This window comes from Papio anubis, chromosome 5 (genome assembly GCF_008728515.1).
Source record: "Papio anubis isolate 15944 chromosome 5, Panubis1.0, whole genome shotgun sequence".
Classification (NCBI taxonomy): Eukaryota; Metazoa; Chordata; class Mammalia; order Primates; family Cercopithecidae; genus Papio; species Papio anubis.
This window is the reverse complement of record NC_044980.1, coordinates 35,022,173-35,041,420: the sequence shown is the minus strand read 5'-3', so window position 1 is coordinate 35,041,420 and position 19,248 is coordinate 35,022,173. Positions and strand designations below refer to the sequence as shown.

The window sequence follows — 19,248 nt, the reverse complement described above, 5'->3', positions numbered from 1 at the left end:
AACTATGGACAAAGGCCTATTCCAACTGAGATGTCAATGCATATGTTTGTAGCTGAAGTGAGAGAGCCAAAAATCTGGGTTTTTAATCTGTGAAGTGGGAAGAAATGAGGTCTGAGATTTCAAATATGAGCAACAAAACTCCGACTTTGATCCCAAACAGTTTCTCCCTACTCATTTTTTTTTTCTGTCGAATGGATCAATTAACATTCCCCTATTCACCCTGGCCTCAAACCTAAGTGTCATCTGTGATTTCTCCCTTTTATTCCCTTCCTAATATCTAATGAAGTTTAAAATAGTAAGACTACAAAGGAGTCTGAGCATAGTTATAGATGTTACCTCTAGAAGTTCAGGTTATTAAGGCTGTTACACTACACGTCACTATAAGCAGCTGCTGTGAGGCAAAGTTCTTGGTGAGAATGGGTCAGTGGCAGAACTTTACCAAGTAAACACCTATCGGGCTTCATTGTGCATGCTTCCAGTCCAATACACTACCTGGCACAAAGCAGGCACACAGCGGGAACCAACGAATGAATGCTGGTGCTGGTGGGCCCGTGAGGAGAGTCACAGATTCACTGAATCGATTTGGAGTTGGTAGAACCTTGGGGTCACCTAACCTCCTTTTTACAGATGAGGAATCTGAGGCCCAGAAAGATGAAGTAACCTGTCCAAAGTCCAGAAGCGACTTAGCGCCAGGACTACAAAGGAGCAAACACAGTGCCAGGGGAAGGGGATCTAGGGAGCTGCAGGAATTGAACAGCAGAATGTGCACTGCCATTTGGTTTCCCCCCTAAAATGGGACGTTTCCTTCTGTTCTCATCACACCCCAGCCCTGGTCCTGGTCCTGATCACTCCATGGGTCATTATCCCAACAGCATCCTGTCCTCCTCTTCTTGCCTCCCAAGCTACCCAACATTCCCAAGCCAGATCAACAGTCATCAAACATTGCTTTAACTCACTCCATTCCAATTAAAAGCTTTCAAATTAATTCCAACCTATAGGACAAAGTCCAAATGACTAACATTCTTAACCCCGCGCTCTAGTCCTGCCTACTTTCAACCGTCGCTCCTCGTGGAGAAATGCTCCATTCTGCCAGGCTCCCCTACCCATCATCCTCCAAGTTCCTTAGGCCTCTTCGGGGGGGCAGCGGGGCGGGCACTGGGTCCCACGCCGAGAGGATTTCGTGCCAGGTCACGCACACGGTGCAGCAGGAGCCGGGTTCCCCTCCTCAGCCCCCAGCCCGGCCCTGGACACACCAGCTATCACACGCCCTGGTCAAATGAACTAACGGGCACGTGGTCGGCCTGCAGAACAGAACCCGAGCGAGGACATGCCCGGAACCTGCCTTCCCGCCAGTGGCTCAAAACCCCACCCACAGGCCCCGCGCCGCCTCAGACCGGATCCAGCTGGATTCCTCAGAGCGGCGCAACAGCCTAACAGAATTCTACCTCTTTCCCCGCCGCAGCAAATGGCGCGGCCCCTCGGGATCCGGAGCCGCCGCGGGTTCTGATTGGCCGATAGAGTTAGCCTGGGGGCGGGAGAAGAGCTACCTCAGGGAAGCTTGTGGAGCTGGGAGGTCGCCCCTGGGCGGCGAAGCGGCCATTACGCAGGCGTGAGTGAAACGAATAAACAAACAAACAAAACCCACTAGCCCGAGGTCTCCATTTCTTCCCCGCCCACCTTTCCCCCGCGTGGGGTCTCCGGTTTCCCAATCGCCACGCTTTCCCCGCCTTTGTCAACGTCTGGGTACGTCCCCCTAGCCGCGCTGGCCACGCACGTCCCGGCACTTAACCTCTGCCCGCCCGGCGCGAAGTTAGAGGCCGGGGTTGCGCGAGCGGCGCGCACTCCCGGCGGTGGGGAGCGGAGGCAAGGAGCCGGAGCCCGAGCCCGAGCCCGCGGCCGCGGCCTGGCCCAGGATGACTTGCTACCGAGGCTTCCTCCTGGGCAGCTGTTGTCGCGTGGCGGGCGGCCGGGCGGCGGCGCTGCGGGGACCGGGTGCGGGAGGCCCCGCCGCGCGGCCCCGGCTGGGCGGTGACGGTGGCGGCCGGCGGCATCTGGGGCAGGGGCAGCCGCGCGAGCTGGCGGGCTGTGGCAGCCGCCCGGACGGCGGCTTCCGCCCCTCCCGGGTGGTGGTGGTGGCCAAAACCACCCGGTACGAGTTCGAGCAGCAGCGGTACCGTTACGCGGAGCTCTCGGAGGAGGACCTGAAGCAGCTGGTGGGTCCTGGCTCGGCCCCGCTTCGCTCCCGTGCTCGGCCGGGGCTCTGGTGGCTGCTGCGCCCCCTCGGGCGAGACCTCTCGGGACAACTCTTCCCAGGGCATCGCAGATGCCCGTCCTGCCTCTCTCGCGGCCCCCAGGTCCTCTGGTTTCTCCCTGGGTCCTCTTTGCCTCTGGGCGTGCGTGCGAGGGAGAGGCAGGGCCGGGGAGAGGGAGAGGGGCAGTATTCGTGCAGGGACTTCCGAGGCAGGGGCGCCGCGGGGAGGGCGAAGAGGGGCTGCCGAGTGGTCTCATAAGAGTGAGGGGTTTGGGGATTCGTTGGTGCCCTCGCCGACCCCGCCCTCGTTCGCTGGTTGGGTCCCACTCCGAGAAAGTGAGCCGTGGCCTGAGGGCTGGACGCCCTGCGAACAGCTCCCCAGGACGCCCCGAGAAAGGGGGCCCGGGGCGCCGCAGAGAGCTGCAGGGGGAAAAGGGCCGAAACTACCGCGGACACACCCCCTTTTACTCTGCAGGACTGCGAGGCCTAGGGCACTCCGGAAAGCCCTTCAGCCTGAGCCTTTTCCTTGCTGTAACGTGGTCGTTGGACACTACCAACTTGTTTTAAAAGCACAGGTCTTTGGTGCTGAGAAGGGAAAGGGAGAAAATGTGACTTGTATATATACGTTTTTAAGGAGAAATGTCAGGACAAGGGGCTGGTATACTGGGTAGTGTGTGAAATAAAAAGCCTGCGACTCTTGTGCAACAATATCTCCACAATAGACCATATTTGATACGTTTATTAATATATATGCAAAAAGATACAAATCCAAGAGAAAAACCAGAGTTTGAATCTTCCTGTTGTCAACCCCCGACCCCCAACACTTTAAAAACAATTTCTGATGCCATACCCCCATCCACCAACTTCAGGAAAAGGAGAGTGCCCGGTGCTACCATGAGCAATGTGTCCAGAAAAATCTGTTGGAAATCTCTTAATTGTTGGCACTGTGCACCAAAAGGTTTTGGAATTAATTGCACGTAACTAATTTAGTTTAATTCTGTGCAAGACAAGACAACCTGTTGGAAACCTCTGGTATCGTGTGATCTTAGCGAAGTTATTTTTTTGTAGAGGCGTCAAAATGAAATTATAACTCATCTTTGCTTAAGTGCTGAATCTGTTGTCAACATTAAACATCCTGCTTTGTTGGGTTTACTGAAAAGGGCCTCTGCATTCACCTGATGGGAGTCTAAATTTGTAGATTTGTTTTCTGTTTCCTGAGTGTTTGAAAATGACTGTTTATAGAATACACTTGCATCATTTAAAGAATAAAACAGTTTGAACAGGAGGCTAGAGTAGTTGAGTTTGTGTTAGGGAGTGAAACTAGAGGTGAGGCATGGACTAGTAATGTCATAAGAAAGCACAGTGTTACTATTTGGGGAAAGTGGTGTGCCCTTTGGGTTGTACTAATTTTGCAAAGTCTAGCTTGTAGAATTTGTCAAATGCCATGTATGCATGAATATGTGCATACAGTTTTATCGAAGCTTCCCACAACAATTTAAAATAGCTCACTTGGCATGTTTAAAGTGTGGGATTAAGAGTGAAGAGCTCAGTTCTAGGCCCCTGGTTCTGTGTGGTTAACTTCCTATGTGTGTTCTCTGGGCCTCATAGGTGGAAATGATACTTCTTGTGTAGTATTGTCCGTTTTCAAAGTGCTCCACCTAATTCAGTATGTGAATTGCTGAGGTTGTACCAGATAGCCTCCAAGGTCCTTTACAGTGCTGGCATTTTGAAACTGTGGATAACGTTTTCAAGGCCTCAAGAAAATGGGTGACATCTCAGGATTAACTCTTGGACCTCTGAACTAGATTGCCACTTAATAAAAAACTTTTAAAATGTAGGGAAAATCAATAAGTCTTAAAAAGTCAAACTACCTAAGTGTACCCATTCTGAGTGGAGAAATCTCTAATAAGGTAAATATTTGTCTATTGCTAGGTAATGCTGTTTGGGATAAGCCAGCTTTGAAGTAAAACTCCTGGGACTGTAGAATACACAGTTTTGTAATTGCCGGGCATTGGAATAGTTTTTGTTGATGTTGTTGTCATTACAGTTTTATTGGATAAGTTCCTTACTGATTTGAATTTGTGTTATAGTTTATATCAAGGCCTGTACTCAGAGTGCAATAGCATTAGTTGTAGCCCAGATGAGAGATTATTAATAGGCCAAAGAATACTGGGCTGTGTGAAGTTGTCCTAAAATGGGATTCTGTAATAGGAGTGATAAGATGATAAGTATTATTGGTTATATTGCTGGGGTAAAAAATACTAAGTTATGTGAATCATGTGAATTGGATATAAAAGAAAGTGGCCAAGTGTTTGAGTCTCACCATGGCTGCTGTGTCTATAGTGTCATGGTAACTTGGTTTTTTGTCAAAGCATTCTCTTTTGTTGTGGTGGTGGTGGTTTTTTTTTTTTTTTTTTATGTAAAACAGGTCTGTATTAGGCTGTTTGTTAAAATGCAAATGGAAGATGAAGGATAGAGTGCCAGTATAATTTTATACCCTGAAGGCTGATGATTTTCTAACTTTGTAGAAATGTAAACAATTACAGGAAATATTTTTTAGTTGATAAGGCATGCACAGAATAGGTTTACATCCTTCAAGCTAGTCAAAGTTTTGACTTTTATTTACCCTTTCATATTGGTTACATTGCTTTATTTTAAAATCTTGTCTTTTTCCCCATTGATTGACCAATGACTTATCTTGTGATATCAAATTTCTGGTCAAATATTTTAGCTCTACTGTTTCATGACGTTTCAAAAGCCAGTAAAACTATTACTACAATTTACTTGCTTCATTAAGAGATATAGCTGTTGGCAAATGTGGAACTGCTATTAACAGGGTCCTTAACACAAATTAGAACTCTAGATGAAACAGAACTGACTTGGAAAGGATTTTGACACCAGAAACATACCTCACTGGTCAAAAAAAGGTTTTATTTAAAGCTCTTTTTCACCTGTCACCAAGGATGGGGAACTGAATAAGGAAAAAAAAATATTTTAATAAGAAGTCATAAGAACATAATAAGAACAAATAAGAAGTCAGCAGTTTCTACACTCCTCTCCGTCATTCCAGGTCTCACAACTTGGCAACCCTTTTATTGGTGTCTACTTTTAGTTTTGTTTTCTAAAATTCATAATGGGATAGAATAATTTCATTTAATAGTCTGCCGTGTTATTGGATTAAACTAGATGACTTGGAAGGTGTAGCACCTTGGATTTCCCTTTTGTTTTCTGAAGATTTTGTGGCTTAGGTTGTAGCACTTGGGCAGATAATACTTTTGCCACAGGGTATGCAATAAGTGTACCATGGTATAATTTTGTCAGGTGGTATACTTTTGCTACATTGTATGCAATAAGTATATTGTATACAATATGATTGTTAATCAAATAGCATAATTTGGAGTACTGCCGGAGCTTTCTAACTGAATCTTGCTCCTCTCAAATCTTCTAGACACAGACACCAGAGTGTCTATCTAAAGTGAGCATCTGGCCCTTTCCCTCTTCTGCTTAGAACTCCACAGAAGCTCCCTGTACCCTTTAGTCACCTAGAGTACTTGTTAAAATGCAGACACCTGAACCTTAGCCCCCAAGACTCTGACTCAGTTTGTGGAGAATTCCCAGACTTTGGTTTTCTGAAGTACACACCTGACATTAATGACTCTGGCTGAATTCCAGGGATGTGTTTTATCCCTGGTTTGCACGTGGTCCCCAGTTACACTGAGAAACACGGTCATGGGCTCAAGTTCAGGATCTTTAGAATGCCAGAAAAGTCCCTTCGTGAACTGGCTACCTCTTGAGCTTCACTTCTGATCACTTCTTGTCTTAAATTTCATATTCTGGCAATTTCAAACTGTCTTAATTTCCATTAGATGTTTTACTGATTTAGTTTAATTTATGGATCACTAGCACATAAAATGATTCAAAATGTAAAAGATACAAAATATTATACAATGAAAAGTCTTTCTGTTACTTGTCACTTGTCATTCAGTTTTGTCCCTGGAAGTAACTATTATCAATTTCTTGTGTTTTCTTCCAGAAGCAACCTATACCTACAAATCAACACAGTGAAATATTCTTTTTCTTTGCCTCATCTCTTTTTATTCAATGATAATATACTATTTAAGGTATTATGTGCCTTTTTTTTTTAGCCTAACAGCATTTGTGGAGATTGTCATAAAGAGCATTCTCATTCTTTTTAAAAACAGTGTGTATATAACTTTATTGTGTGTCCTAATTTATCTTCTGCTATTAAACATATTCTGAAATGAATAACATTTGTGTTTATATGCATGTAAATCAAGCTGTAAGACAAATACCTAAAGTTGAAATTGTTGAGTCAAAAGGCATGTGCATATAAAATTTTAACAGATTTGGCCAAATTGCTTCCCTTAGAGATTGTACAGATTTTTACTTTCACCAGCCCTGTATAAGGGGACTTGTTTTTCCATAAATAGTTTATCAAATTGTTGGGTCTTTGCCAACCTGGTGGGTGAAAGATGGTATTTCACGGTGGTTGAATTTGCATCGCTCAGTGTCTACGTGTCTACGTTTGTAGCCTCCTTTGATTTGAATGCTCTTCTTCCTCTATCCAATTCTTGTTTTGTTTTGTTTTGTTTTGTTTTTTGAGGTTTAGCTCAGACATTACTCTCTCAGGATGTCATCTTTGGTAACCTTGCTGTGCCTTTGCCTCTCTCTGGCTACCAAGATTGTGTTAGGCATTCTTCACTTCATAATACTTATCTGTGTTTATTTTCTTCTCTAGACTATAAACTCTTTGAGGGCAAGAATTGCATCTCCTTCATCATCCTCTCCAACCCCACACTTTCCACTAAAAAAAGTAGTAAGATCATTTTCAGATCTTTTCTCCTTGAGGCTGGGACCAGCTTCCTTGTAGTCCAGGGTCAAGAGATGTGGAGTAACAGTATAGATTTCAAGGTTACTGGGATATAATTGGTAGGTCAGTTTCCTGGAGTGGGGAGATAACTCAGGGAAAATGAAGTGAGAGCAGATAAGAAAACCAAAGTTGGAACCTTGAGCAATACCAAGGTCAACAGAATTAACAGAGGAATGCACAAATAGAGAACGATGGGGAAAATAAAGGTGATAGCCTGGTAGAAAGTAAGTGGGATAGAGGTGATCTAAGGTAAATACCAAATATATCTGAAGAAATCTTTAGGGTTTGATGCACTAGGTCTGATCATGTTAGGTAAATGGTTGACTATCTAGGTGTTAATTAGGTGCTGTTAACCTTTTTAAGGCAATTTTGAGTAACACTTAGAGTACCATTTAGTTAAACGTGTATGCTTTTCAGGGTGCCTAAATTATGCCTAGTGGATTTACATACTGAACTGTCATTGTCTCAAAAGTTTGTGCATTTATTATGTGTTAAATTTAAAAAGTCTCAATTCTTTCCTTTATTAAGCTATCATAGAAATTACAGAGTACAAAATAGCAATACTCAATAGTAAAACAAGCCTTAAAAATTTGTAATTGCAATAAATTTAGTTTTAGATAAGTAGAACTATCTGTGATAATTTAATAAAGGTGTTATAAACCATTTAGGTAATAGCATAACTTCACATCTGGATCTTAAAGCGTGCTAAATCTATCCATTCAAAATCTTGCTTTTTTTCCTTATGTGTTGTGTTTTATTTTAATATCAAAGCTGTGTGGAGAGACATGATCTTAGCTTTTGCAGATTCTGTAGGAGAAACTCTTGCTTATACTGAAATGTGTCTGTCTGTCTGTAGATCTCATGGAGTCACCTGCTTTTTCCAAGTGTCCTGGTGAATCTTTAATTATTTATTTATTTTAATGGAGAGAAGAATTAACAGGTTTTTGGGGAAAATATTAAAGACTGTTACTAATAATGTTGTGTAACATTGCAGAGAATTGGGAATGTGTTCTGAATTTCAGTAATTTCTCTAACCTTTTAATGGTAAGACATTTTCTAAGAAATCATGTGTTCTTATTTTTGTCTGATTAAAGGAATGTTTTTAGATATTTGAAGTCATGTTATTTTCAAAGGTGTAGCAAGAAATTCTTACTAGCTTTTGCGTATTCTTTTTAAACAAATATAATTATTGGACTTCACTACTCACTGGCTGTGGTGATTGAATGTGAGGGAAGAATTAAAGCCAGTTGAATAGTGATTTAAGCCTTTCTAACTGATGCTGTTTATTAAGTGATTTTCTTATTTTTTATCTGCCTTGTTTAGCCAGTTCATGTTAATAAAGCTTAATAGCCCAACCAGCAAGGTCTTTAAAGAAAATAAGAACTTACGTTCTCTAAATGAATGTTGAGCATGACTTATTAGAAAATTAGTTCACAAGAAGAAATTTGAGTGGGAATAAGAATTTATGAACTGACATTTTTGCTTCAATGTTAAGTATTCTGATACTGACTGAACTTTGTATTTAGATTTGGAATTTTAGAAATTTTAGTATTGTTAGCAATCATAGAAAACTTGAAGTTTTTTGTTAGTTCTTCAGAACTTTTTCTCCCACAAATTCAGACCCTTTCGCCATCTCAAGCCAAAGTTCCCTAACAGTCAACTGCCAAGTATCTTATTTTCCTGGGGCTTGCTGAGAGCCAGGAAGTAAGCATAAAAGTTTCTGAACTCCCAGACTAGCATTTACAGGGCTTACACAGTAAGGTTTATGTGCTTTTTTCCTGGGTACATGTTCCATATTGTCCAAACCAAAATTTGGAACATAAGGTAAAAAGTCTGGATAGGGAATTGAAGTATGAGGGCCAGCTGCTCTTGAAGTTTTATTTAAAGTAGAAGTGGTAAATTAGATGTAACTAATTCAAATACACAGTAAGCCTATTGCAGCTGCAAGGGCAGCACCAGCAGCAGCTGTTTCAGCAGTCCTGGCACCCCGGTGTTACAAAGAGTCAGAGTTAGGTGGAGGGATGGAAAGCATTCCAACAAGTACGAAGGAAGAGCTTGGTGAAAATAGACCAAAGAGATTAGAGTGTAGGGAATGGGGAGGAAAACAGGTAGGAGAAAGGAGTAGAAGTCAGGTGGCATAAGCCTGAGAGTTGGTAGGGAGAATGCCATTTGTAGAGGGCATTAAGCTGAGGAAGAGACATGCTGTGGTCTCTCTGGTTTCTGTGTGGGGAATAATCTATGGGGCTCCAAGAGTGGAAGTAGGAAACCCCAGTTAGAGGCCTGTGCAGTGGTTCAGGTGTGAGATCATGAGTGGTAGAGGTGAAGAAGAGAAAAGTGCTTGGATCAAACATAAGATCTAGTAATTGGATGTGGAAATAAGCAAAAATGGAGGCATCGGGTATGGCTCTAGACTCTTGGCTTAAGCCGTAGTTGGGGAATTCTTGGGCCAGAAAATGAGGGGCTAGATATTGAACATGCTAGATATTGAATGAATAATAATAGTATTTAATTATTCAGTATCTGGCATGTTCAGTACCTAGCCCTCTAAATTTGAGGTGCCTGTTAGATATCCAAAGAAATATGTCAAATAAGCAGTTGAATAAATGTATTTGAAGCCCTAAAGATAGGCCAGGTTGGGAGATAGCAGTTGGGAATCATCGGCATCAGCATATAGATCTCTTTTAAAGCCGTGGAACTAGAGGTTGCCAAGGGAGAGGGTAGTGGTCCATACTCACTGAGAGGTGGTTAATGCAGTTTTAGTCAATCTGTAGCTGGGTAATGATAGTGGTAATCTGAATATTAATGCTATGTTTGTCCATATTAAGAAACTCTAGTTTTTCAAACTTTACTGACTTGTGTTGATTTGTTGATTATTTTAAATGAAGGAATTTTCTAGTTATTATCATAGTCAATGTTTTCCTTTAAAAAATTATTGACGTGGGTGGATCACGAGGTCAGGAGATCAAGACCATCCTGGCGAACACGGTGAAACCCCGTCTCTACTAAAAAATACAAAAAACTAGCCGGGCGAGATGGCGGGCGCCTGTAGTCCCAGCTACTCGGGAGGCTGAGGCAGGAGAATGGCGTGAACCCGGGAGGCGGAGCTTGCAGTGAGCTGAGATCTGGCCACTGCACTCCAGCCTGGGCGGCAGAGCGAGACTCCGTCTCAAAAAAAAAAAAAAAAAAAAAAAAAAAAAAAAAATTATTGACGTTGGTAGCTTAAAGTTTAATGAGGCTTTTGGCTAGGCATTAAACTTTGGCACAGGCTGTCTAATCTATTGTAGTATATCTTGGTGAGTTAACATCTATTTATTAATTTTCACAATAGCCAAATGCTTCCTCAGCTTCTCTTTTGTGAGAACATACGAAGATTACAAAGTGAGGGCAAAACTATTTAAGAACTCTTAACCCAGTAGTCACAGACAAAAGATAGGGAAGGTAGGTATCAAAATATTAACCCTTTTTGAGCCATAAGATTATATTTGATTTCAATTTTCTTTAAATGTGCATCTTCCATATTGTGAGTGTTATCTTTATAACCTTTAAAAAGTAAAATATGTATTAATATGCTGTCTAAGAAATAGTTTTACTTTATAGTTCAGTAAGTAATGATTTAAAACAAAATATTTGAGATTGTATATTAGGCTGAGTGTGGTGGCTCACACCTGTAACCCCAGCTTTTTTGGAAGCCAAGGTGTGTGGATTGTGTTTTTGGAAGCCGAGGTGTGTGGTCTCAAGGAGTTCGAGACCAACCTGGGCAACATAGTAAAACTCCATTTCTACCAAAAAAAAAATACAAAAATTAGTTGGGTGTGGTGGTGTGCACTTGTAGTCCCAGCTGCCTGGGAGGCAGAGGTGGGAGGACAGCTTGAGTCCAGGAGGCGGAGGTTACAGTGAGCTGAGATCGCACCACTACACCCCAGCCTGGGCAACAGAGCCAGACCCCGTTTCAAAAAAAATATATATATATATATATATGTAGTAGGTATTTGAAAACTGATTTTGTTACATAAAGAGGAAAGGTATAAGCTGGGCACAGTGACATGTGCCGATAATCTCATCTACTTGGGAAACGGAGACAGGGGAATCAATAGAGCCTAGGAGTCCAGGACCAGCCTGAGCAACATAGCAAGGCAGCATCTCAGGAACAAAAAAAAAAAGAAAAAAAAAAAAAGGGAAAAGGAAAGGTATAAAGGAATTTGGAGGAGCAAAAAAGTACAAATAACACACTTTTGAATTCTAGCATTCACTGTAGTGAACAAATTTCCTACTTGGCGATTAAATGGATGTTCACTAAGGACATTTCTGAACTTTTTTCTCTACATTTTACTTTATGGATTATTCATAAGAAATATACTTTTAAAAATTTTAGGCTGAGATAGTTATAAAATGTTACTCCAACTAGGAAAAATAATTCTTGAAGGATATATATATATATAAAAAAATATATAAAAGTTACCCTTTCTAAGGGAGCTAGTCAGCCCTTTGTTTAGATTGCATAGGGTAAATTCCAAATAGAGTTTATAAATCTGAGAACAAGAGAGAAGCAAATCCAAGTGGAACAAAGGTCATCTAACCACCTCTACAAGTATTAGTTTATCTTTGGTCATCAAGTAGCCATATGCAATGTGTTAAAAAGTCATCAACGCTGAGGCAGGAGAATGGCATGAACCCGGGAGGCGGAGCTTGCAGTTAGCTGAGATTGCGCCACTGCACTCCAGCCTGGGCGACAGAGCGAGACTCCGTCTCAAAAAAAAAAAAAAAAAAAAAAAGTCAAATAAAAAGCTTAAGCTGTAAGACATAAGATATTGAGATCCTGGTGACTATATGATTCAGAAAACATAATGCTGTATTTGGTATTAAAGCCAAATTATAATTTTCTGATATCAGGCTTTCTAGTTCAATTTGTACTGGTAGGTTTCACAGGTAGTCATTAAAATATATTTTCAAAAAATTGTATTTTATATGGGGCTTTTAAAAAACAATATTAGAACATCATGTATAATATGTATTAGTAAAACAACGTTTTTTTTTTGTTTTGATATAGCTTGCATTGAAAGGCTCTAGCTACAGTGGACTTCTTGAACGACATCATATTCACACCAAAAATGTAGAACATATTATAGATAGTTTACGGTAAGTTTGTGGGATTGGGTCTTGGGTTGGATTTTATATTCAGGACTTCCAGTTCTTATTTTGTACTAGCAGCCCATTCTTAGGCTTTTAGTGTTGATTGTTACTATGAAATCATTTTCAGAAAATTATATCGAGGTTAATGGATCTGATTTTATAGCATCTTTAAGGAAATATTTATTCTCTGAAAATGTCACAAGTATTTTCAATTATTTGATCTTCCAGAGAAATGCATTTTCTACAGAGTTAATTCCGTTACACAGCTGGCTTCACCTGTGTAATGTTTTATTTATTAAAACAGACTAGTGGATTATATGAGTGTTCATTGTAATAATATTTTTGAGTGACTGAAAATTATAGAAACTTCTGTCCAAAAATTACAGAAACTTCAGTTAATTCAGAACTAAACGCAATTATGTGTGTACAAGAAGGTCAGTGTGAGAAACATGTGAATTACAAAGTGTTCAGTCACTATTCCAGTGTCTGGTACTCAATGGATATTTGTTGGATTTAAAATAACGGCCATTCAGTTTTATAGTTTAAAAAATCGTCACTCAGGCCGGGCGCGGTGGCTCACGCCTGTAATCCCTGCACTTTGGGAGGCCGAGGCGGGCGGATCACGAGGTCAGGAGATTGAGACCATCCTGGCTAACACAGTGAAACCCCGTCTCTACTAAAATACAAAAAATTAGCCGGGCGCGGTGGCGGGCGCCTGTAGTCCCAGCTACTCGGGAGGCTGAGGCAGGAGAATGGCGCGAACCCGGGAGGCGGAGCTTGCAGTGAGCCGAGATTGCGCCACTGTACTCCAGCCTGGGCGACAGAGTGAAGACTCCGCCTCAAAAAAAAAAAAAAAAAATCGTCACTCTAGGTGTTAGTCTTCTGGACCGTTTTTGTACTATGAATTTAAGCATTAGAAGGAGTAGAGAAAATGAAATTCTAACCAATACTGCTATTCACTAGTGGTTATAAAAGCTTTTAAAGCACATGGAGATTTGGGATATAACTTTTGATTTATTCATATGCTTCCTTAATTAGCTAGTTAATTGGCTGTTGTAATTAAATGATAACAAAGATAATGCTATAAAGCTCCATGTACATTTGCTTATAAGACACAAATTTGTTTATTTTACATCTCTGTTGTAATCATCTGCCTCTCAGAAAACATACGCCTGTTATATATATATTATTAGTGGAAATTTCGTATAACCTTTCCTTTTTTTATCCTAGGAATGAGGGAATTGAGGTTCGTCTGGTAAAGAGGAGAGAATATGATGAAGAGACTGTTCGATGGGCAGATGCTGTCATAGCTGCAGGAGGTAATAACTTTACAGAAGTAACGATGTTGGAATATACAAATGTTGTTTAATACACATTATTTCCAGATACCCTAGGGTCTAGCTATATTGAAGCCGTCAGAGTCTTACCATTAAACAACTTTTTGGATTGTTACGATTAGGTTTAAAACTTCTGTTTATACAAGTCTACTTTTTAAATGAATGATGTTACTGTGAGGTTCCTTGTGTATATTTAAGGTGTGCATTTAACTTCAAATATGATTCAAAGGATCAGTTATTGTGTTTTGGTATAATTATAGCAGTTTTAAGAAAAAAATGAAGTTGATAAAGAGTTTAATGAGATGAGGTAAATTCTATTCCTCTTTGGTCCCAATATACTTACTTTTTTCTGAACTTTATCATTAAGTTAATGGCTACTGTTTCTAAAACTTTAAGTTGACAGCAGGTGTTGAAGAGAAAAATTTGAAGTTGGACACATTGGATATGTTTTCATTAAAATAATTTGTGAATTTGGACTGGTGTTATGGGAGAAGGAAAGAAGATTGGCTAATAGAAATTTTTGGATTAGATTAGTGGTTACCAACTGTGGGGTGCTACTAGTATGTAAAAGGAATACCTCTAAAACATTCTACAGTGTCCCCACAACAAAGAATTACTCTGCCTAAATGTAATCTTGCCGCTTACAAAATCCTGGATTAGAGTGGGAGAGAGAATCCAAAGGTATAATAGGTAGAAAGGGAGTGGGATAGGCTATAGCAGTTAGCAGGGTAGGGTATGATTGTTAAAACTACTAATTTTCAAAATGGCCAAAAACTGGATTTATAACAGAAATCTGGTTATGTCTTATATTTTGTCTTATTTTCGTTAGGTGATGGCACAATGCTGCTGGCAGCAAGTAAAGTCTTGGACAGACTTAAACCAGTTATAGGGGTAAACACTGATCCAGAACGGTAAGAAAGAACATACACTTTTTGTTTGATTTGTGTGGTGTGCTTTTTAATTTTTTTTTAGGTTATACATACATGCATTTCTGCTTTGCTTGCATAGTATCTTTTTATGGTCTGTCTTAAAATTTGGAAGCTATTCTTTATTTTCTCGACCATGTTCACATTCCTGGGCTCTGTTACTACAGACATTTTACTATGATGTATGGTGTCTAAGTGGAAGCATGATTGTTCCTGGCCACCGTGAATATTAGAACCATGTTCCAGAAACATTCTAGTAATGAAATTTAGGTATGTAGAATTGAGTAGGATTGTCTTTTATGTAGTTGTTTTCAAGGATATAGCTCTAGTTTTAACCTCAGGCATGAAAAATATATATACTTGTAGCTGGCATTGGTGGTAGGAGAACTGGGATGGACCAGTTCTCATATTTTCGCTTCCCAGGTAGTTTGGGAGTAGGATCTATGGCATAATAGACCTGAGTTCTTGACCCAGGTGAGTGTTGGGGACCTTTGGTATTGCTGAGGAGGGACAAGTTAATAATGATCCATTTTCTACTCTTCCTTATGGCTTGTATTTATATTCCTCGTTATGCTACCACTGATTTTTTTTGGGGAGGTGACTTTACTGACTTAATAAAAAGACCTATCCAAACACTACTGGCATTTTTTTTTTTTTCCTTCCTCAGCTTTCTGATATTTACCCTCAGTCTGTTCTAGCCACCCACAGCCGTGACTATACCTGGACTTTCAGATGATTTGGAATTTCCCTATCTCTACAATCCTAATTAATTCCACTCTGACTGCAGCCTCCTACCTTAACAGCAGTCTTACTACTTTATCCCACTAAATCTGCCCTTTGACTTTCAGTATTTTGATCCCTTCCATTTTCTCCACTTATTTCTTCCTCACTTCATTTACTTTCTTAAATATTTCTTTCTTTCTTTTCTTTTCTTTTTCTTTTTGTTTTTTTGAGACAGTCTTGCTCTGTTGCCCAGGCTGGAGTGTAGTGGCGTGCTCTCAGCGCATTGCAACCTCTGCTTCCTGGGTTCAAGTGATTCTTCTGCCTCAGCCTCCCGAGTGGCTGGGACTACAGGCATGCACCACCACACCTGGCTAATTTTTGTATTTTTAGTAGACATGGGGTTTCACCATGTTGGCCAGGCTGGTCTCAAACTCCTGATCTCAAGTGATCCTCCCACCTTGGCCTCCCAAAGTGCAAATATTTCTTCATCGTTACCTTTCTGCACAATTCTAGATCAATCTGACCATCATCCTTTCTACTTCTGCATCAGTACTGCTGTGGTCATCTGGGGAAAAAAAGATCATTGGGTTTGGTGGCACTTCCAGTTTGTAGTCTTCAGCACTTAACAGTGGACTCAGAGTTGCACACAAACTTCCTGTATAGCCCTACTCATCTCTCTTCCCCATTCTCTGTGGTGGCTGCTTCAGTAGTTCAACTTTTGCATTCACCTTGCTTCCCTTATCCTTCCTCCTTCAATAAACCCACCTTTTTTTTTCACAGAGGATTTGAAAGTCACTGGATTAGAACTACTTCACCTTTTCTCCTGCTTAAAAAAATCTTGTCCTATCATGTTGTCTTTTTTTTCTCTCCCTTCACACATGACTCCTTTTAGCCTGAAAAGACTTGTTCAAAACTCCTGTTTTTCAAGAAAATTTTAAAAATCTTTTACCCTGTGTCACTTTCATATAAAAGGTTTGTATGTATAAAAGGTTTTATACGTATACGTATAACCTTTTATTATCTCTTTTCCTTCCACTTATCCCCAAGCTTGGATATCTGCACTTCTTCAGTTCTTAGTTATTTTCTAAAACTTTGCAACTTTTTTATGGATTTGCCCCCAACCAGTTCATTGACATTGCTTTTGCCTTAGATCAGTGATATCCTCGTTACTGAATTTACTGGATATTTTAGTCCTTGTCTTACCTGATTTCTGGGAAATTTTTGGTGCTAACTGCTCCCTTATTTCTACTCTACTTTGTTTGCATTTGTGATACCCCTTTCTTCCTATCTCTGTGACTACTTCTTTGTCTGTATCTCTTTTGAAGGATCTTACTATTTGGTTCCTGGCTAAATACTGGTGTTTTTACATATTGTGCTCTGGGCCATCTTTTTTCTTCTGCAATTCCTATATTGTCTCCAGGGAGGCTGATTAATACTGTGGTATTGGAGTCTCCTGGGACTGCAGAATCTTTATTCCAACAGTGATCTTCTTGCTTCCATTCTTACCCTTATAGTTTCTTAGTTTCTTCTTCCCACTGCAGCCAGCATGATTATTTTATGAAAGTTTGATAATATTATGTGACTTCTCTGCCTAGATTTTTTTTTCTCATGGCTTCCCATCTAACTTAGGATAAAATCTTAATTTTTTACTGTGAATAGGGTGAAAAACTCCTGGTTTTCTTGTAACTTTCCTAGTTTTAGCACTGAAAGTCCTGTGTCCCAGGAGAATGTCAGTCCCAGGCAAACCAGGGGACAGTTGGTCACCTTAAATATGATATACAGGCTACACATTATCTGGCCTTTTACCGTTCTCTGTCCTTATTGCCTATTATTTTTCCCTTTATTCTATTCTAGCCACATTGGCCTCTACTTTGGATATATCCAGTGGTATTAAAAATGTAACATGTACAAATAAACTCTCCTTTTCTCTCTCCCATCGTTGTTAATGAATGGAATAATCTGTGCTGAAGCTGTAACTATCTCTCCCTCACTCTATCTTCAAATTGGTCCTAAGTTCTAGGGAACTTACTTTTGAGTCCATCTCTTGCCATCCTCACTGCCACTAAAAATAGCTCAGCCCTTTATAGTTGTTTAAATTACTGAACTAGCTTACAGTCTCTCTCCTTCTAACTCATCCTTTACACATTGTCTTAGCTTCTTTCTGAAGTGCAGATCTAATTGATTATACCCACTCCTTATTAAAATCTTTTAATTTACTATGACCTTCAGGATACATTGTAAATTCCTTAGCATAAAATATATTATCTTTCACTGTCTCTTGCCTGTTTGCTTTTCTAGTTTCACCTGTCCTCATATGTCCACAGGCATGATACATTCTTTAGCTTAAAAAATGTATTTTTGGAAACTGTTCTAGGATCAACCTAGGATCCTTTCTAAAAGGCTGTTCTTAACTGCAAAATGTAACTATATGAGTGTCCACCAACATGCTGGTTAGAGGCTCACACAGGGATGCTTTTACTCTGGTGGGGAGCTTTGTTGATACATAAGATCCAGGGCATGATTTGAGAGTAGGTGAAAGAGTTCTCCAGAAAGGCCCATGTCCCCCCAACCCACCCACCCATGCCTTTGTATGTGCTTTTGTCAAAAGTTCCCTTACACCACTTACTCACTTCTGTGGTTCTTGTTTGTTCAAGACTGGGGTTTCTCCTGGGTTGTAATTCCCTCTACAGAAAGCACTTATCCCTATATATTTATTTTCTGTTTCTTTTTCTCTTCCATTAGACTATAAATTCCTTGAGTATAGGACCTTGTATTTTAATTTCTCTGTCACTAGCATAGTTTTATACATAGCTTGTAGGTAATAAATACTTGAAAAATGAATGATTAAGTGATTTTAGGGAATAGGGATAGAACCCCAATCTAGCTGAGTAAATATTCCCTAAATGTAAATAATTGAGATCATTGGTTCAGTAATTAATTTTTAATTGCCATCAGTGTTGATGCATGTGGGTTTTAGAACTTCTTAATGGCTTATTTTTATATCATTAAGGTAAAAGATTCTTAACTTTAGTGATCATATGTTACACAGTTTATTGAACTATATTTTCTTTTGAAAACTGGCTTCATATTCATAAATTTGTGGGAATTTGAAGCTGGCAAGCAATTGTTAACATTGTCATCTCTTCTCTATTTTCTACCTAGAAGAACAGGTGTTAGAAGTTCTTTGGTTTCTCTTCTTGCCTCCAGGCAAGCCAAAGTTGCCTTCTGGTTTTGTGTATGCTTCAAGTTATCTGACTTCTTTATCTTAAATATGGTGGTATCTCAGTCCTTCAAAAAAGCTTCAAAAAAGCTCAGAGCTTCGAAAAAGATCAGAAGTTAATGTTCAACTTAAGTTGAACAACTTAAGTTGTTCAAATGTTGCATAACAAATCATCTCAAAACTTAGAGGCTTATGATGGTAACAGTGTATTATTTCTTACGGGTTGTGCATGTCAGGAGTTCAGGAGCAGTTTGGCTGGGTGGTTTTGGCTTGAGATCTGTCCTGAGTATAAGCAGGTGTCAGCTTGGTCTGTAGGCATCTGAAGGCTTGACTTGGGCTGGAGAATCCACTTTCAAGATGGCCCACTCACATGGACTCATCTAAATCAAATGTGTAATTTCTGTCTGTCTCTTTTGTATTCTACAGCCACTCTACTGAGCCTGGTAAATAATTACAACATTTGAAAGCTTAATATTCAAAATGGGATAGAGGGCATGTGGATAGTCAGCCTCCAAGGTAGCTTCCTAGTATTTAGGTACCCTTTAATGTACTCCTCCCTGCCCCCCAATAGTCAATCAAGGATGGCCTATGTGACCAGTAGAGTATGGTGTGAGAATGTGTAGGTCCCAAGACCAGGTCATAAATGGTATTACAGTGTCTATACTGGTCTTGAGGATTGTTCGTTATGGGGTAGGACAGCCACCATGATATGAGGATGCTCACAACAGCCCTGTGGAGAGGTTCACATGGAGGGGGATTGAGGTCTCCTG

At 40.3% G+C, this 19,248-nt stretch overlaps 1 protein-coding gene across 5 annotated transcripts in view; it reads left to right on the top strand.

The window, feature by feature from the left end:
- Positions 1-1,433: 1,433 nt before the first annotated feature.
- Positions 1,434-19,248, top strand: part of NADK2 (NAD kinase 2, mitochondrial) — a 46,459-nt gene continuing 28,644 nt past the window's right edge. For 2 of the 5 annotated variants that reach the window (XM_009208277.3, XM_009208276.3), the window contains exons 1-4: positions 1,434-1,609; positions 12,190-12,278; positions 13,503-13,591; positions 14,439-14,520. In XM_009208277.3, coding sequence (XP_009206541.1) covers positions 14,450-14,520 — 71 coding nt within the window. In that variant the 5' untranslated portion in view covers positions 1,434-1,609; positions 12,190-12,278; positions 13,503-13,591; positions 14,439-14,449. Of the gene's footprint in view, positions 1,610-1,785; positions 2,214-12,189; positions 12,279-13,502; positions 13,592-14,438; positions 14,521-19,248 lie in introns of those variants that run through there. The other 3 variants (XM_003899581.5, XM_021939288.2, XM_009208275.4) reach the window with 3 other exon arrangements.